General features: G+C 35.5%; 2 protein-coding genes across 2 annotated transcripts; one reads left to right on the top strand and one right to left on the bottom strand.

The window, feature by feature from the left end:
- The first annotated feature begins 2,352 nt into the window (after window positions 1-2,352).
- LOC117780863 (gastrula zinc finger protein xFG20-1) lies at window positions 2,353-5,365 on the top strand. Its single transcript, XM_034617538.1, has 5 exons — window positions 2,353-2,491; window positions 2,689-3,053; window positions 3,113-3,299; window positions 3,357-4,798; window positions 4,873-5,365. The coding sequence occupies exons 1-5, from the start codon at window positions 2,488-2,490 to the stop codon at window positions 5,305-5,307; spliced, it is 2,433 nt and encodes an 810-aa protein (XP_034473429.1). The 5' UTR covers window positions 2,353-2,487; the 3' UTR covers window positions 5,308-5,365.
- Window positions 5,348-6,128, bottom strand: LOC117780864 (transcription initiation factor TFIID subunit 11). The gene is made up of 3 exons (XM_034617540.1): window positions 5,872-6,128; window positions 5,628-5,812; window positions 5,348-5,564 (listed from the first exon to the last, which is right to left on the bottom strand). Exons 1-3 carry the CDS (start codon window positions 6,126-6,128, stop codon window positions 5,428-5,430), a joined length of 579 nt encoding a protein of 192 aa, XP_034473431.1. The 3' UTR covers window positions 5,348-5,427.
- Window positions 6,129-19,247: the final 13,119 nt, after the last annotated feature.

Genomic DNA, 19,247 nt, shown 5'->3' with positions numbered 1-19,247 from the left:
TAGCGAGCAACTTAAAGCGCATTTTTCGATCAGCAAACTTCAAACGATTGTTTCAATCAACTTTTTATCGGTTAGAGACAACAAGTTACTCTTAGAATATCATATTAAGGCCCTTGTACACTATAGGTGTGTGCTACTTATAGGTGTGACAGTATAGCCATGGCCAATGTGCAAAATTTCCAATAGTTTTTCTATTTAATGTTAAATTAATAATAACTACACTTTTGGTAAATTTGCACATTGGCCTTGACTACAGTGTTAAACCTAGCTCTACTCTCTACTGAAAAAACTCTGTAGTGTACAAAGGCCTTTAAAGTTAATCTAATGTTAATATGTTGCCTAAAAATGAAGTTTTAGTAAATGCCTATTGCTTCTTGCCATATGGCAGGCGCGCAGCTAGGGAGGGGCAAAAGGGGCAATTTGCCCCGGGCCCCGGGGTTGACGGGCCCCACGTTCGAGGACCTCCGATGGACTTTCTTATAATGAAAAGTAGAGATAAAATGTTTTTGTATGTTTTTTATTTTCTTTAACTTAAAAATAACTAGATAATAATTCGATCAAATTCTAATATTGAATTTCGATTGAATTAGAGTTGGACCCCATGCCTACAAATATTATTTAGCGGGGCCCCGATTATTATAAGGCCCAAAACTTTAGTCATACATTTTCATTTCGGACCAAAATCTTAATTTGAGCGTTATATTCGAAAAAAAAAAACCGCCAAAAACGTTATTTGGGCGTTAAGTCCTTGAGCGTAATGAATTCTTATTATTATTATAATTTTTATTATAATTATAATTCTTAGAACTTGGAAAAAATAAGAAAACTTGAAAAAATCACTTAAAAATATATTTTTTTTTCATAATTTTGCTCAAGGTTTGGGCCATTCCCTTCTAATAAATTATTTCTCCTTAAGACTTTAGCTCGTTCTGCCTCCATCTGTGGCTTCTGGAGAAAGGGCGTTTAGCAAATTAGCTTAAATAAAAAATAAATTAAGAAATACGATGAGCGAAGAGAGGCTACATCATTTAATAATCATCTTCATAGAGCACGAGAAAACCAGCACAATTAGCTACGAGAAGATCTTTATAGAATTCAGAAGTACATTATTTGAAGATATTGCAAGTAGTTTAAGAGATTGAAAAAAGGGCCCCCAATATTTATTTTGACCAGGGCCCCGAAATGGCTAGCTGCGCCCCTGACATTTGGTAACGCTGGGAATATTCGGGTTAAAATGACAAACGCTGTTGACAACTTTTTAAAGGAATAAAAAGCTTTTGGCTGGAAAGCATCCGAATAATAGCTGGAATTGCGATGAAAAATAGCAAAATTAATAGCCAACCAAAAACTAAAAACAATGTCAACTGCTCGCGTTTGCAGATATGTAAAGTGAGGAGCAAATTGCTAATGAGGAGTACCGTGCTTTAATTTTATACCGAAAATGTACCAGAACATTTTCTTATTAAAAATACTAAATCAATGATATATATGTGAATTTCAAAGTGCAATAACTTTGCAATAAGTTAATAGTTTAATGAAAATTAAAAATTCGATAATAGATAAAACTAAAAAAACATTTAAAGCATTACAAGTAAATTCTGAAAAAATAATTTAAAAATGCCGAAAATTCCAAAAAAAAATCTGCAAAAATTTAAAAAATTCTATCTCCAAAACTAAGAAATTGTCAAAATAGAGGGACAATTTTAGAGTTACCAATTTTGACATTTGACCCAAAATCGTACACATTGCCAGTTTGGAAAATTTAACATGGTGGCATCGCTTGGGCTGGGTGGCAACATTTGGGCATAAAATAGCTAAGGTGGCAACAGTGGTAAAAAAAAGACAGCCGCTTTTTTCTGCTTACATTTAATTTACTCTGATTGTTATAAATTAAATATCCATTAGTGCAATCTTTTAAGGAGTGTGCTACTTCAGTAGTTAGTTTATATTTTGTTCCTTCGAATTTTGTGTCTTTCAAATAAAAAGCAGAAACTTGCAGATATGCAAAAGTAATCGAATAAAAACAAAAGTTAATAGAAATTTTTAAATTTTTTTGGCAAACGACCTATGAAAAAAAGCCAGAGCTAGCTATAAGATAGCTAAGTTGGCAACAGTGGTGACAACTTACATTAGTTAACAGAACTAATCGCAAAGTCAATTCAATTTTGCCATTACATATTAAATTACCATATTATTACTATTGTTTACTAGAATACTTTTAATTAATTAAATTGAATTTAAATTTGGTTATTGTTACCATCGTCAACGTATTTGTGACAAGTAACAGGTACTCAAATATCACTCATCTCTAATGTGTATTCTCTGAGTGTATAAGACAAGTAGTTAATTTTTTTCACAGTGCTGCTACACAACAACAAATTCGGTGTCCGTAAAATCCCTAAAAACTAGCGCATATTAATTGCATATTTGCTAAATAATCAAGTGATTTGTTCCTATGTAGCAGGAAAATACGAAATTAAGTTTGAAATGGGTAGGTTAATGGGAAAAAATTTTATATTTATGTCTAAGCCGCAGTACTGTGCTATACCCTCTCACCCCCTTTGCAATGGCAATCAACAGAACCAGGGCTACAGCACTATGTATAGCTAGGGCTGCAGAAAACCAAACAAAATTAAAATATTATTTTGAACTTCGACGGACGTTTATGCATTTTTCCAATACTTGCAGCTTTACAATCCACGAACAGTGGTCAGAAAATGCTAGTAGAAATAACTACGGATGGCGTGCCCAAGCTCCACTGTCCCGTTTGCAACAAGGCGCTCATCTCCCTGGCCGGATATGTTAAGCATGTGAAAAAACATGATCCGCCGGGCGGCTTCCAGTGTCGCCATTGCGATGCCCACTTCTGCCATGAGGAGGAACTGAAACAACATGTGCAAACTAAACACGGTGCACTCACCTGCCGCCTGTGCGAGGGAGATGAAGTTGTATTTCAAAGCAAGGCGGAATACGACGCACACGTCGAGGAGGCGCATCAGGATCGCAAGTTCAATGTCAATTTGAACATCAGTGAGAAGCCCTTCAAGTGTGAGGTAGATTTTTGGTTATACGCTGAGTGTTCTCTTGTCTGAAATCTTCTTGTGTCTTTAAGATCTGCGGCAAGGACTTTGCAGATCGTGAGAGTTGCTTGACACATCATTCCGAGCACCTGAGTGCGCTGCCCGTGGAGTGTAAATGCTGTGCCATGCGCTTCACCTGTCACTCCAGTTTGACCAAGCATCAGCGCAAGCGTCCGGACACTTGCGGCATGTCGGAACAACGCTCAAATCGCAAACGCAGTAAGTGTTTAAACCTATGTATCCACAATTGCCATGCCTAACAAGTATCTCTTACAGCGACTGCTCAGGAGCAGCCCTCAGTTGCAGGTCCGGCTGCGGAGAAGACCGTCAAGAAAAAGCGAGGCAGGCCAAGGAAATGCAGCAAACCCGTGGCTGCTTCTTCGGAGGATAGCGAGGATGATATGCCATTGGCAAGCAGAATAAAAGTGCCAGCTGCTCCGCCGATGAAACAGGAGGTCATCAGCAGCCAGGAACTAAGCGACTCGGCCGAGGAGTATCCTGACTTTGAGCCTAACAACAGTGACGAGGAAGATGCCATGCAATTCAAGCTACCCACGCCGGCCATGGTCAAAGTGGAGGCCATAGACCCGGACTTTGAGTATCAGGATGCCAGTCTGTATGTCAAGGAGGAGGGAACTGGCATCGACATCTACAGCAATGAAAAGGACAAGCTCTTGGATGTGCTGCTCAGCACGGACGAGAGGGTGAAGCCATTTGAGAACCTTAAGGTGGAACATGGAACGGGCATACTGGATGAGATTGCTGCGGTGCCGATGATCAAGCCGAGTGGAGCCGAACAAATGGAGGAGGATGTGCTGGCACTAAGGGAAACGGAACCAGACAGTGACGACGATGATGACATCGATTCTCGTAAATCACGCACAAAATCCAATGTCAAGCGCAAATATCAAAAACGCAGAGCATCTGCTTCGCCTCCGCCGGCGTCGGCACCGCAACGGGTGTCTAAGATATCCAAGAAGGAGCTAAAGGAGCGTCTGAAAATGCTGAATAAAATGGAAAAGTCCTGGAAGTGTCCGCACTGCGTGAAAATCTATCACATACGCAAACCATATGAGAAACATTTGCGTGACGATCACAAGCTCAACGTGCAAGAGATTAGTGAACTTTTCAAGGATGTAGATGGGCATGCAAAGTTGGACGAAGAAGTCTTCAAGTGTAAAATTTGCAGCAAAATCTATTTAGTTGAAAAGCGACTGGAAACGCACATGAAAGTGCACGGCAAGGATGGCAGCTTAATATTCAAGTGTCCTTGCCATTGCAATCTGTTCTTTGCCAGCAAAGAACTGGCTACCCAACATGCCCATCAACAGCACAAGGAACTGCTGTACTGTGAAAAGTGCGACAAGTATATGACTGGCCACGACAGCCTCAAGAATCACGAAAAGAACCATCATGCCAAGAAGGAGCCTCGCAATTTGACACGCAATCTGATCTGCGATAAGTGTGGCAAGAAGTTCAGCGGTCGCACTTCTCTCTCGGATCACGTGCGCTCCGAATGCGGACGGATGCCGCTCTATGAATGCACCGTCTGTCGCAAGCGGCTGTCCACGGCGGGTATTTTGAAGACACACATGCTGCTGCATCAGTCGGAGACGCCCTATCAGTGCGACAAGTGCGGCAAGACGTTCAAGGTGAAGGCACAGTACAAGTCGCATCTAAAGACACGACACACCGACTATAAGCCCTACAAGTGCCATGTGAGTACTGATTGATCCTTATAATTATTGTACTCTTGGCTCTAACCCATATGTCTTATGTTCTATCTTGCTAGCTCTGTCCCAAGGAGTATCCGTATCGTGAGAGTCTGTTGACCCACATGACTGTACACACGGGCATCAAGCGTTTCCTCTGCAACAACTGCGGCAAACGCTTCACTTGCATCTCGAACTTGCAGGCGCATCGTAAGGTGCACGCAGATACTTGTGGCCAGTTGCCACTGAATGCCAAGGCCACGCAGTACATGGGCGTGCAACGGGGTAAACTGCTGATGGGCGCCAAGCCCGAGGCGGGCATGGAATACGAGGAGACGAAAACGCTGATTGCTCAGGATGTCATTGATCGGGATATGCCGATGGCACAGGAGCTCAACTTTCCATCCGATGGTATCGCACCACTGGCCACGGTGCCCCTCAACTATGACTCGTCGCATCTGGTGCCGCACATTGTGCTGCAGACCATGCAGGCAGAGGCACGACACCAGGATTAGTTAAGGTTCCCATTAGCTTGTAGTCCACTTAAACAATAAAGACGCTTTTGTATATTTATTAACCATTTTACTTAACTCGAACTTACAAGCTAACGTTAATCTACCGTACTCATACAGGGTTTAGTTTAATCTAAAGTAAGGCTGCTGAAAGCGTCCGATGGGCATGCGTCCTTTGCTGCGCAGCCGTCGCACAGCCTCTCGTATAAACTTTGGTTGCAGTGCACCCGATTCGCCCTGTGCCTCCATTACATCAAGTGCTATAAGTTAACAAAATTGGTATTTACATTTACAATCCCGGATGAAGAAACCCTTTAGCTTACCCTCCTCCACTACCTCGCCGACAAACACTTTGGCAATGCCGGACATGGCAATAACCACATTTTGTGACACCGAGCAGCCAGTTATAGTTTGCATCAGTCGCTTAACAGCTGCTTTTGGGAACGCGGATCGACGATACATCTCATACCGATCCAGTTGCTCCTCTGTAAAATTGGACACCAGCACTCTGTAAATGTGAGTTAGATTACTTATCACTAAACCAACAATATACAATGCCGAACTTACTGCATCCGCTCGCGTTCCTCCTCCTCGAGCTCCTTTTTAGTCTTTAGCTTCTTCTGCGACGGCTCGCCGGAGTCACCGTCCACATCGGCGTCATGTTTGCTATCCTTGCCATCGGTGTCTCCATCATTTCCATTGCCCTCGCCTGTGTCTGAGGTTTCACTGTCTTTGTGGGTCTCGGAGGCTGTGTTAAAGAACTTCAGATCCACATCATCATTGTCGCTCAATGAATTTTGTGTTGGAAACAAAATTTCATCCATTTTGTATAAAAGTAAACAGCTCAATTGATATGAAGTCCGATAACTAGGGTTGCTCATGAGTGAACAAAAAACAGTTGCTCTTTGAAATGAGCGAATGAACATGTTCCATTATGTTTGTTCATTTATGCTTTGAAAAAGGACGGTTCTTTTTTTCATGTCCATACACGGCTGCCACTTAATAAAATTGAAAAGCGCCAAAAAAATGTTTAATAAGAGCAAATTTCACTAAAAAAAAACCAATTTCATGAAAACTACCCAATTCTTATAAAACAACCTAATTATTTGCAAAACGGAATTTTTCTTAACACATGCATATAAAAAATTTCTATAAATAAAAAAATATTCAAATTAAACTAATATCAAAAAGCACTTTTTTTTAACTAGCATTAACATAGAGAATATCAGTACAATGGTACAATACATTTATATTTAATTAATTAACATTAACATTGAGAATTTCGGTACAATGGTACAATACATTTATATTTAATTAATTAACATTAACATTGAGAATTTCTGTACAACGGTTCAAAACATTTATATTGTTGGTAGCGATAAAGTTTAGATCTAAATTACATTCTTAATAGTTTTCAAGAAACTCTTGATTAAACCAAAAAACAGCCAATTCCAATAAAAAAAGTGCTATTGCGCCAACGGGAAAAATAAGAGCCAGCTTTGGCGCAAAAACGCCCAGTGTGGCAGCCGTGTGTCCATAGTAAATTTCACCCGTGGACGCAATGTCTGTGGATATATTTTCGTTGTATGAACTATATACATAGGTTATTTGTTTAGTGATTTTACTCTGTTCTTGATTTTCGCTCTGTTGTCGGTGGATACACTGAGCAAATAACCTATAAAGAACCCATCATATACAACTGAAAGTGCCCGCACAAAACGCCAAAGTTTAGTTCCAGCATCAAAAAGTTAATAAAAATGCAAAAAAAAAACACTTAAATTCAGATGTACAATTGAAGTTATATTTGATGAAAATTTTTTGTCAAAAACTAGGTAGAAATCTTGTCACGTTTGCGATGTCGCGTTACAAGTTACTTATAAAACTTGTAAAATAAATAAAAAAAAAGTTACACATCTAAATAATTTCTAAAAATGGAAAACTAAATTACTTTATTATGGTTTAAGAATATTTTCTTCAAAATTACTCGCTAATTTGGCAGACTTTTGCATTTTTCAAGATGAAGTGAAAATTAATCGTCACGTTCGCGATGCATTAATCACTACGGACGGCGCTAGTGACGAAAGCAGCACGAAGTGTGCGAAAGACGACTAGCAATAACTAATATTGAAAATTTGATACGACTGTCCGATCAGTTTGATTTATTTTCCGATCGATTAGTCCTAACTAACAAAATGGCGTACTTAAACTTTTGCTAACTCACCTGGCTCATAAGATAAGGGGTGTAAGTGGGAGTGGCAAAATTCAAATGATTTCAGCTGAAGGGGCCGTCGGGGACTTTTGGTAAAATTTTGTATTTATTAAAAAGTCCGACAACCAGTTCAAAACATAATAAAGTTTGAAATTTTTAATGGCCTTTCGAAATTGAAATAATAAATCAGTTTGTTTGTTTGTTTGTTTGCTTGTCTGTTTGCTTCAAAGCGCTAAAAAAAAACATAAGATTAAATGATGGGGACTCATTCCATTTCGAAAATCTAGAAATGTTTACTCTACGACTTTTTGAAAAAAAATATAGTTTAGCGGGAAAACGCTTAATCCCGCTAAAATAGAAACCCTAATAGTTTTCAAGCCATAGAAGCTACAGATATGTCCTATATATCGTTGGAAAGGCTTTTTTCTTAAGTACTCAGGTAAAAATAGTTTTTTTTTGCTTGCATATTGGCGGTTTTTGACGAAACGGCTATAACAATTTTTATTTATTTTCAATATGTAGTGGAAAATAAAATTTCGCTTTTTTTGGTATATGATATATAACTTTTGGCTGAGGGGTTTGGAAGATATTACCTGTTAACTGTATATATACATTTTTCGGTCTGTCGAAAAATATGTTTTAGTACGAGCTACTTTTTTTGTTTTTTGAGATATCTAAACCAATCTGACAGATAATGCATTTAAGTCAGTCTGTCCAAATTTGGTTCAAATCGGTTTACTATATCATATAGCGGCCATACGAACGATCGGTCGAAAATCACGTTTTAGTACGAAAAACTTTTTCTTTTTTGAGATATCTAAACCAATATGACAGATAATGCACTTAAGTCAGTCTTAACATGCTGACCAAAATTGTTTCAAATAGGTCCACTATATCATATAGCTGCCATAGGAACCGTCGGTCGAAAATGACGCTTGAGTATGAAAAACATTTTTGTTTTTTGAGATAACTCAACTACTGAAAACGATAATGCATTTAAGTCAGTTGTATAGATCCTGAACAAATGTTGTTTAAATCAGTTCACAATATCTTAGAGGTGGCTTGGGAACCAACCAAATCTTATGCAAGTCGGTTGGAACAATCAGTCTAAAATTTAATTTCTCCAGCTTCGGCGTGCCGAAAGGCTTCTAAATGCCTGAGAACATGGTGTCCTGCTTTGATGTAATTGTGAATTGATTTTTAAATTTTTTGTAAGCATTTTAATATCCTTCTTACAAATTATCAATGTCAGAAGCATATGAAATTCAACAATTTTACGAGGTAAAAGTCTAGTGACGAAAGCCTTTTCATGCCCCAAAATATCTGATATCTAATTTTGTGACGAACAATATTCCATTCAATTATAAATTTAAAACAAAATATATAAATAAATAATAATATAAACTAATTTTGCGCATGGTGCAGAATGTAATATATTTATTTACTGATGCTGATCAAGAATATATATATTCTTTATAGTGTCGGAGATGCCTCCTTCTCCCTCTAAAATACGAATTTATTTTTTTACTTATTTTTTTTAATTAACAGGTATAAAAATTTGATAAAATTCTATCAAGAATTTGACAAAATTGTGACAAAAATAAAAGTTTTCTAGCTTTAAAAATAAAAAAAAATAAATAGCAATATAGATTTTGTAAATGTTACCAATTATAAATATGAACAAGGGGGCTCCGCACCCTGCTCGCTTCGTTCGCCTACCGTTGGCTCGCTTCGCTCGCGGTGAGGTGCGGCTGCAGTCGAGGATACTCTGAGCCCAGCTACTCTATTATAAAAGTTGATTTTCGACCAATTGTTCCTATGAAAGCTATATGATATATGAAACCGATTTGATCCAAATTTGGGTAGAATGTACAAAACCAACACTAATGCATATTCTATCAGTTTGGTTAAGATGTCTTTAAAAACAAAAAACTTTTTCATACTAAAACTTGATTTTCTACCGTTTGGTCCTATAACAGCTATATAATATAGTCGACCGATTTGAACGAACTTCGGCCAGGATGGACAAAACCAAGTTAAATGCATATTCTATCAAATTTATTAAGATATCTCAAAAAACAAAAAACTTTTTCATACTAAGACTTCATTTTCGATGTATCGTTCCTATGACAGCTATATGATATATTGATCCGATCCAAAAATAAACTTGATCTGCCTATGGTAACCAGGAACCTACATACCCAGTTTGAAGTCTCTAGCTTTTATGGTTTCTAAAATCAAAGCGATTTCTAGACAGAAAAAAAAGGGCTGTGAGAATTGAAGCTAGATGTTGTAACCATTAATGAAACAATGATATTAATATAATGTAATATGCGTTTATTATAATAGATTGAATGTAGATTACGTATTGGTAAATTGGAGCGCAATTGATGAAATTGATATCGATATTTGCAAGACTGCAACACTAGAGCACGAAAATAGGTTAAAATGATAAAGATTAAAGAGAATCTGATAATATGGGAATTGAAGCTTAAGCATTATAAACCAATGTTACTACAATAATTACAAGGGCGTAGGCAGGGGGCACTTACCCTTCCCCCGCCTCCCCCCCCCAACACACTCTGGCTAACAAATTTGTAACTTTCAAAATCCATTCAGATTGGTTTCACATCACATAAAATAACAAAATACAATTGAAACTCTGGATCTTTCATTGCTTGAAAGTTGTCCAGCAGTGTTATTATTCATGAAATTATATAAAAGATATAGAAGTGTCCGAGCTCTAATTTTTCTCTACTATTTGCGGGTACACAAAGATGAATTATCTTCAGTATTGGTATATCTGGTACAAAAAATTAATTAAAAATATATTTAATGCCCTTTTGTTAAATTTAAAAAACAATGACATTCAATTTTATAATTTTTTCATTTTAAAGCAATCAATAAGGCTGGAATTTGCTTTCGTCACTAGACTTTTACCTCGTGTATAGGTTTTTTTGTGGGTATTTTTTGCAATTGCTTTTTTTTACATTATATTATAACTATCATCAATGCAGACAGATAATAAAATATGAAAATTTATTTGCTCGCTTTGCTCGCGGTGAGGTGCGGCTACAGTCGTGCACACTCGACAGTAGGATAACCTGAGCCCAGAAAGTTGATTTGCGACCAATTGTTCCTATGGCAGCTACATTATATATGGAACCGATTTAAACCAAATCTGTACAAAACCAACATATATCCATATTCTATCAGTTTGGTAAAGATATCTAAAAAAAAAACATTTTCAAACGAAGACTTGATTTCTGTTTGATCGGTCCTATGACAGCTATATAATATAGTGGACCGATTTAAACGAACTTCGGTCAGGATGTTCAAATCTAAGTTAAATGCATATTCTATCAGTTTGGTTAAGGTATTTCAAAACAAAATACTTTTTCATACTAAGACTTAATTTTCGATTGAGCGTCTCTATTGCAGCTATATAGTATATAGCTATATAGTAAGCCGATTTAACTTAAATTTGGTCAGAATGTATAATACCAGCCCAGATGCATATTCTATCAGTTTGGTTCTGATATCTCAACAAACAAAAAACATTTTCATACTAGAACTTCATTTTCGATGTATCGTTCCTATGACAGCTATATAATATAGTTAATCGATTTTAACCAAATTTGGTCAGGATGTATAATACCAGCTCAGATGCACATTCTATCAGTTTGGTTTTGATATCTCAACATACAAAAAACTTTTTCATACTAAAACTTCATTTTCGATGTATCGTTCCTATGACAGCTATATGATATATTGGTCCGATCCAAAAATAAACTTGACCTGCATATGGTAACCAGGAACCTACATACCCAGTTTGAAGTCTCTAGCTTTTATGGTTTCTAAAATCAAAGCGATCAAACAGACGGACGGACGGACGGACAGACAGACGGACATGGCTCAATCGACATTCTACCAAACACAATATACCCTTTTTGCCCATTTTTTGGGCTCAGGATATAAAAAGAATAAATAAATTTCAGAAAGACACAACAAGTTCAGGTCAATTAAACTAGCTTAAGCTCGAATTGTCAAAAAAATAAAACTAAACTATCTGGCAGCACTGGCTTTTTCTGCAACACAAAACAGAATTTTCTGGCAGCACTGGCTATTTTTGTCGCGCAAAAGCTGTCTGCTACAGAGGTTTGCTGGTATGCCACTTTAAGGCTGCTGTCATCTTTGAACTCTTAGTAATATGTATATATACACTTGCCAAAACGAATTTTTACAGATAAGTGTGATATACTAGAAACGCGGAATTTTATTGACTATAACCTATTAAAATTTGATAAAGATTTCATGTGTCAATTTTTCAAAAATCGCTAAAATGTAATCTAAAAAAATCTTATTTTTCTTGTTAAATGTTACCTGAGTACTTTGAAAAAAAAGTTAAAGGTACGCCGAAAATCCCTCAAACTTACCTTTCCATTGATATATAGGACATATCTGTAGCTTCTATGGTTTTCCCGTTAAACTAACGGTTTTTTAAAAAAGTCGTAAAACAATCTTTTCTAGATTTTCGAAAAGGAATAAATCCCCATCATTACATCTAAGGTTTTTTAGCGCTTTGATGCAAACATACAAGCACACAAACTGACTTTTCATCTCATTTTGAGAAGTCCACTAAAATTTTCAAATTTAATTATCTTTTTAACTAGTTGTCGGAATTGGGTGATCGTGGTATCAATCGACGCGTATTTTTAATTAGAATTTTTAAAATAAAAAAAAATTGTTACCAAAAGGGTCCAACAGCTCCACTAGCTGCAATCATTTAAATGTTGCCCCTCCCACTTACACCCCCTTATCTCATGAACCAGGTGAGTTAGCAAAAGTCTTAGTATGCCATTTTGTTAGCTAGGACTAAACCTATCGATCGGTAAATAACTCGATCTAGTCAGACAGTCGTTGCAAATTTTCCATATTATCTGTATATATTGCTAATCGCCTTTCGCACTCTTCGTGCTGCTTTCGTCACTAGCGCGAACTGCCGTCCGCAGTGATTAAAAAGTCTGAGAAAAACAGTTTTCACACTTTCTTTTGTCAACTTGTGTTTTCGCGGCTTTTATTTTAATTATCGAGATCAAAATCAAATCAATGTGCAAAGGGGTCGTTCCTGAAACTGATTCAGATTTGCTTAAACCAAATCAAAACCAAATCTGAATCTGTTTTAGGAATACCTCTAATTTCAAATGTTCATTGGTTAATTTCCCATAGCACATTCAATAAGCTTGATTTGGGGAAATAAGAATTATCGATAGTATAATTAGTATATATAACAGCTTTATCACAGCACTAAGCGAATATCCACGGTAATAGCAAACAATCAATAACTTTCGATCAACTGTGTGTTTTACCGTCATTCAGTCGACAAAAAATAATATCGCAACAAACAAAAATTTACCGATCGCTGGTTGAGTGTAGGAACGTGCGTGCATAAAGTAATATTTCAATTAAATACTATAGACTTTGAATAACGTTGTCGATAAAAAAAAAAAAAAATATGAATTCCCAAAATTATAGCAAAGTGATAAGTTACATTAAAGAGAACAATTTATTACTATTTAGATCAATTTCTTACAGTCTAAATTTAAAGGTCGACAAAAACAGTATTTATGAGATATTGTTGACTACTGCAAATCGTGCAGATTTCTTAAAATTATGCATTGAAGAAGGCTGTGAAGCAGACTACGTAAGTTTATTTTTTGTTTAATACATATGATAGGCCAATATCTCAGTGAATATATACAATAAAAATTTAATAATTTGGGTGCAGATGCTGTTGGTATTATGAACACATTTACATAAATAAAAACAAATTTCGTCATTCGTTGCTCGATATATAAATCAAATCGCTTGTATTACGGACATACAGTGGCTCACAGTTTCTTTTGACATATTAAACCATTTATAAGAAATATAAGGAAATACTTTAATACAGTCAGTAATTGTTTTGACATTTTTAACTTTTTTATACAAAATAAAAATACTTTTCGTGATTCTTAGTAACTTATGTTTTTTTTAAATAATTAAAAAATATATATATAAAATTCAAAAGGCTTAAGTATTTTTAACAGGAACGGTAAATAATGATTATTTTGTTAATTTTATTTGAAACTTATATTATTATCCAATTTGCAATTCCTCCATGATCTTCAAATTTACGATTTTTATTATTTAACTTTAAAAAAATAATTAATTTTGAGATAACATATATTATAAATAAAAAATGATCATTATTTTTGAAAAGTAAAATAAAACTCATAAAATATTGATAATGATTCCCTGATTTTTAAAATAACTAGTATGAAATATATATGACAACAGTATGAATTTATTAACATTTTGTATGTTGGTACACTATTTTTCGTTCTATTTTTGTACGCCATTTTGTATTATCGTGTCACGAAATTTTTTACAATGGAAAAAATCAAGTATCGCGCAGTGATTCAATTTTATTTTTGGAAGGTTTAAAAGCAAAGGATATTTATGAACGAATGTCAAAAGTGTATAAGGATTCTTCGCCTTCGATAAGCACTGTTGAAAGATGGGTTTCTGAATTTAAGCGTGGTCGTATGAGCCTTGAAGATGATCCACGTCCAGGACGTCTTAAAACAGCAACAGCACCAGAAATTGTTAAAAAAAAAATAATGAATATCGTATTGGAAAATCGTCGAGTGACTGAAATAGATTTAGTAGAAGCCGTAGGCATCTCATTGGGGGAGTGTTAACAATATTTTGACCGAAGTATTAGGTTACAGAAAGCTGTGTGCAAAGTGGGTGCCGCATTCGCTAACAATGGAGCAGAAACACACTCGAGCACGACTTTCCTGAACCATGATCCTGAATCAAAACAAGAAGCTAAAGAGTGGTGTGAACCTGGTTGTTCGGCTTTAAACGAGTTCGTGTCCAGAAATCGGCAAAGAAGGTGTTAGCATCAGTTTTTTGGGATGCAAAAAAAGTTTTGTTGGCGGATTACCTGCAAACTGGTAAAACAATAAATTCTGAATATTATTGTAATCTTTTAGACTAGCTAAAAGAAAAAATTAATGAAAAAGGCCCAGATTGCAGAAGAAAAAAGTTATTTTTCATCAAGACATTGTCATTGTCACAAGAGCATTTTGACAATGGCTAAATCCAACGAACTAAAGTTTGAATTATTGGAGCATCCCCCGTATTCACCGGATTTGGCCCCTAGCGACTTCCATCTGTTTTCAGATCTTAAAAAAAGTATGCGGGGAAAGCGTTTTTCATCAATTGATGACGTCATAACTGCAGTAGAAGCGTATTTTGCATCCCTTCCAGATTCTCACTTCAGGGATGGAATCTATAAGTTGGAATTCCGTTGGAACAAATGTATTGACATTCAGGGAGACTATACTGAATAATAAAATATTTTTTAAGCCATATAAATATGTTTTTCCTATCGAGCCGCAATATTTTTTGAACAACCTAGTAATAACATTTTTTTCTATACCTGCATTTTCCAAACATTTAGACGCACATATTCGTATCGAGTATATTGTATTCGTTGCATATAAATAGATAGTAGAAGTAAGCGTGGTAAACTCCATAAAGTACTTGTATACATATTGTTACTCAACATTAATAGCCGAATCGATTTAGCCAAGTACTTCTGTTTGACCATCTTTAACACCTAAACACCTATTTCTTAGGGACCATAGGACCTAGAGCCACCAAAAATGTATGATACTGAAACTTCAATGTACTCTACGCACATGGGACTAAATTCTTCGAACTATACATATTGTGCTGAAAATTTATCCCAATTTGAATTGAATTCTTAGATGAAAGTTGGAAAGTGAATAGTCGCTTTAACTCTTTAAGATTATCACACTTTATACAATCAAGATCGTATTAAAATAAATGTATGCACTAATTATTATAATGTTGGGCTTACAAATAAAACGTATTTAAATTAAGCACCGGGTATCTAATAGTCGGTGGCTTAGGTAGAGCGCCCTTCATTGTTAAATTTAAAATTAAAACATTTTTAAAATGTCTTTTTAGGTAAATCCAAGCCTTGGAAAAGCCGCAATAAATTACGCCGTCGAATCGTTGCATTTTAGTAATTTGATTTTATTATTCTATAATAAAGATGGCAACAATAATAATAACATTGATGTTAATCGGAAGTATCTAGTGCAAACTCCACTCAACTACTTAGCCAAAAAATTAAACAAGGAAAATGCGGGTGAAATTCGTGAATGCATGGAACTGTTACTACATAAGGGTGCCTCTACAAATATTCCGGACAATGATGAAATGGTACCGCTGAATTATGTGATGGCAAACGAAGAACTTCTACCAAATGATAAATTTGAGCTGATCGACATGTTACTTTTGCGATATGAGCGTAGAGATGCACTGACAGACAAGGCGCGTATACTAGCAAACGATTTGCATACACAATTGAAATTGGAAAGAGAAAGAATTCCTGATGACATAATTTCTTATCGATTGAAACCGAAAAGAAATTATTTGAAGTTTTCTGATAAGTTAAACTATCTAATTAACCTGTTGGTCAATCGCAACGATGAACACGCTGTAGAAGTTATTTGCCAAACGCTTAATATAAACTCAGACGAAGACAACAGGGAAATTATCCTCAGGGCCAGAGACATTAAAAACGAAAATCTTTTTAAAAAGATTATAAATTCGAAAAATCTAAATCTCAACCAATTCACATCCATAGAGCTGACCAAAACCATTATTCATACTATGCCATCAATGTTAAATGACAAAGAAAAACATTTAATCGATTTAAAATGTCTTAAATTGCTGTTCAAAAGCAGACACATTGACGTTAGTGGCGTTGATAAGAATGGAATACCTCTTCTCAGTTATGCTGCACAAGAGCGCAGAGAAAATGTTGTGAAGGAACTGCTTAGGCATGGAGCCTACTTGGGCATGAGAAGTAATTACAGACAAAACCCCATGGCGCATATAAGACCCAAGATACTGGAAGAACACTTGAACTCCTGCATTACAGTGGATGAAGAAGAAACCCCAGACAATAATATAACCATAAGTCTACAAAATATTTGTCATCCATCAACTGGAACACAAAAAAACCTTGCTTACAATGACATGACGGCCATCTCGCATATAAAGAAGTCTAGAGATCTGCAACATTTACTAACTCATCCAGTAGTGACGACTCTTCTAACTCTTAAATGGCAGTTGTATTCCAAATTCTTCTATATTCATTTAGTAATCCATTTAATTTTTCAAGCTTTTATAACCACATATATTATTTTAAAATTTTACAATCAAAAGACTGGGATAGATACAATACGATATGTCTGTTTGCCATTCATAAGTTACCTGGCTTTTTGTGAGATTGTGCAAATTTGTTTGGGATCTCTGCACTACATAAAATCGTTCTTCGTTAATATCACGGATCTGGCAGTTATTGGATTATCTTTTTCAACATGTTTTTTTTTATCAGATGAAAATCAAAACACTATAGCTCCAAGCATAATACTGTTAACATTCTTCAAGCTTTTTTCATTTATGAGCTTACTGCGAATCAACTTTATATCAATGCCACTTCTTATGCTATTCGAGGTTGTCAGATCTGTACTTAAGTCGAGCATACTCCTTGCCGTGGTGGCCGTCTTTAGCGTATGTTTTCATTTGGAGTTCGGACATAAAACGAATATAGTTTTAACCAACTCATCGGAAAGCTTAAGATTGAATTTCGACTCGATTATTCCATCTTTCTTTAAGTCTATTATAATGTCAACTGGCGAATATGAGGCAAGCGATATGAATTTCCAAAGTATATTTAGTTTCATTTCATTATTTATATTCGTGATCATCGTGGGAATTTCGTTATTTAACCTATTGACTGGTCAAGCAGTACAAGACATTCAGGTAAGTTGCACTACATCGCATTTTCTCTCAAAATCATTTTTATTTTATATTCCCATTTTTTTTTTTTTTAGATGATCAAAGATCAAGCGGAAATAATTAAAGCCAATAACTGCATCAATTTTCTGAACACCTGTGAAGTGTTCCTCAATGATTTTAGATTAAAAAATATTAAGTTCTTGCTAAAACCGGAAAATGGAGCAGTCCAGAAAATTACCATTCGCCAATTCCGTTATCCCTTTAAAATGACTTGCCACATATATGTTCCCGATAACAACAAAGACTATACTTCCAAAAATGCGGAGAAAGAAAAACAAAAACCATATCGTTCGGTCCAAATATGTGAAAATAATAACCCTGCTACCGACGTTAATTATCATGTGCCACCTTCTTCCTCATTTGGGTCTGTCAAAATACCTTTTAAAGCAATTAAAGAATTTTGGTGCAATTTGTTTTCTAATGATTTTATAGACACTAAAACCGTCGAGCGTGCAGTTCAAATTGCTAAGAAAAGTTCAAACAACATTTTACAGACTGACATTGAGAAACTCCTTACATTTCTAGAAACTTTTAGACCACTGGATAAAACAATAGAAACTTGACGGAGATGTATAAAGCTGTACAGTGTACAATAAATAATTTTTTCAGTAGAGTGTGGAGAGTAGAGTTAGTGCTCAACCAACTTCGTTCAGACTGTAGAGCAAATCTACGACCATAAAGTAAATTAGTAAAGTATGGTATCAAAACGCTCCTATATGTGTTGTGCTGTGTATTTATTGTCTTAAGTTATTTTACATAATATTTATGCACTTTTTAAAAATTAAACACACACTAAAATGCTTTATTTTAATAAATTGTTAAAGTAATCGAAAATTGTACATTATCATTGTTATCAAATATTAAATAAAAAACCGTTGAAAATCAGAAGAGTTAGTCATAATTATCCTACCTACCTTTAAGGTATGTAGTCACTAAAGTTTGGGAGGAGCGAAAAATAAAGTGATATATATAGACGCCTAGCGTCGCAAACTAGTGTGACTAACGCAACACAAAAAAGCAACCAAATGTTGAGTGGTCACATTTTGGCGTCAGTTGTGGTTTGTTTACATTTTAAAATGCGCCAAAACTTGAAAAATAAATAAAGAGAATAGTTTTTAAGATATGGAGAAGGGATTGTTGGCATATTGCCCTAAGCTGAAGGAAAACGAGATCTATAAAAATTGCATCGATATGCCTTTTTCATCCAAGTCATATAGGATGGTGTACTTCTCCAGGTCTTTTATCAACTTTATCTTATCGTCTGATTTAAAGAAGTCCAAGCGTCTTCTTTTCACTTTAAATTTATTAATTCAATGTATTATCTCTTGTGTGCCAACAAACAGCTGACATTTTTCTAATGGCTGTCCTTGTATTGAACACCACATATAAATGGTCAGTAGACAGAGAAATATAAGCTGTTGCCTTTAGTGTTGAAAAACGCAGCATCTTATTTGGCAACTCTTTTTTCATGCCTTTTGTGAGTACCGCACCAGCGGAACTGAAGCAAGATAATTTATCTTGCATTCCGCCACTGTTATTTTTTAATGGAGTTTGGCTTAGCGAACGAAATTTTTTTTTATGTACAAAAGGTTAGTGTAAATTTTGGAGTCTTAAGTAATAAAACATACAATAAAAATGTGGGAGGAAACAACAAAGTGGATTTCTTTGACGATGAATGTGTGCTTAAGCAAGATGTATTAATAGTGGTCTCATGGTCTCACTATATTACACCGGCAGACTTGTAGACGGCACACAGCGATTGTCCGATTTAGAGGAGGAGAAAATT

Source organism: Drosophila innubila (genome assembly GCF_004354385.1).
Source record: "Drosophila innubila isolate TH190305 chromosome 2L unlocalized genomic scaffold, UK_Dinn_1.0 4_B_2L, whole genome shotgun sequence".
In the NCBI taxonomy this organism is placed as follows: domain Eukaryota; kingdom Metazoa; phylum Arthropoda; class Insecta; order Diptera; family Drosophilidae; genus Drosophila; species Drosophila innubila.
This window is presented reverse-complemented; position numbering and strand designations above follow the sequence as displayed.

What these genes read in the sequence shown, in the direction of transcription:
- LOC117780863 (XM_034617538.1), top strand. An exon ending in AGAAGCCCTTCAAGTGTGAG is followed by an intron (nt 3,054 to 3,112) that starts GTAGATTTTTGG and finishes TGTGTCTTTAAG; the next exon opens with ATCTGCGGCAAGGACTTTGC. An exon ending in ATAAGCCCTACAAGTGCCAT is followed by an intron (nt 4,799 to 4,872) that starts GTGAGTACTGAT and finishes CTATCTTGCTAG; the next exon opens with CTCTGTCCCAAGGAGTATCC.
- LOC117780864 (XM_034617540.1), bottom strand. Translation starts at nt 6,128, where the DNA reads ATGGATGAAATTTTGTTTCCAACACAAAATTCATTGAGCGACAATGAT. An exon ending in GAGGAACGCGAGCGGATGCA is followed by an intron (nt 5,813 to 5,871) that starts GTAAGTTCGGCA and finishes TCACATTTACAG; the next exon opens with AGTGCTGGTGTCCAATTTTA. An exon ending in CGGCGAGGTAGTGGAGGAGG is followed by an intron (nt 5,565 to 5,627) that starts GTAAGCTAAAGG and finishes GTTAACTTATAG; the next exon opens with CACTTGATGTAATGGAGGCA.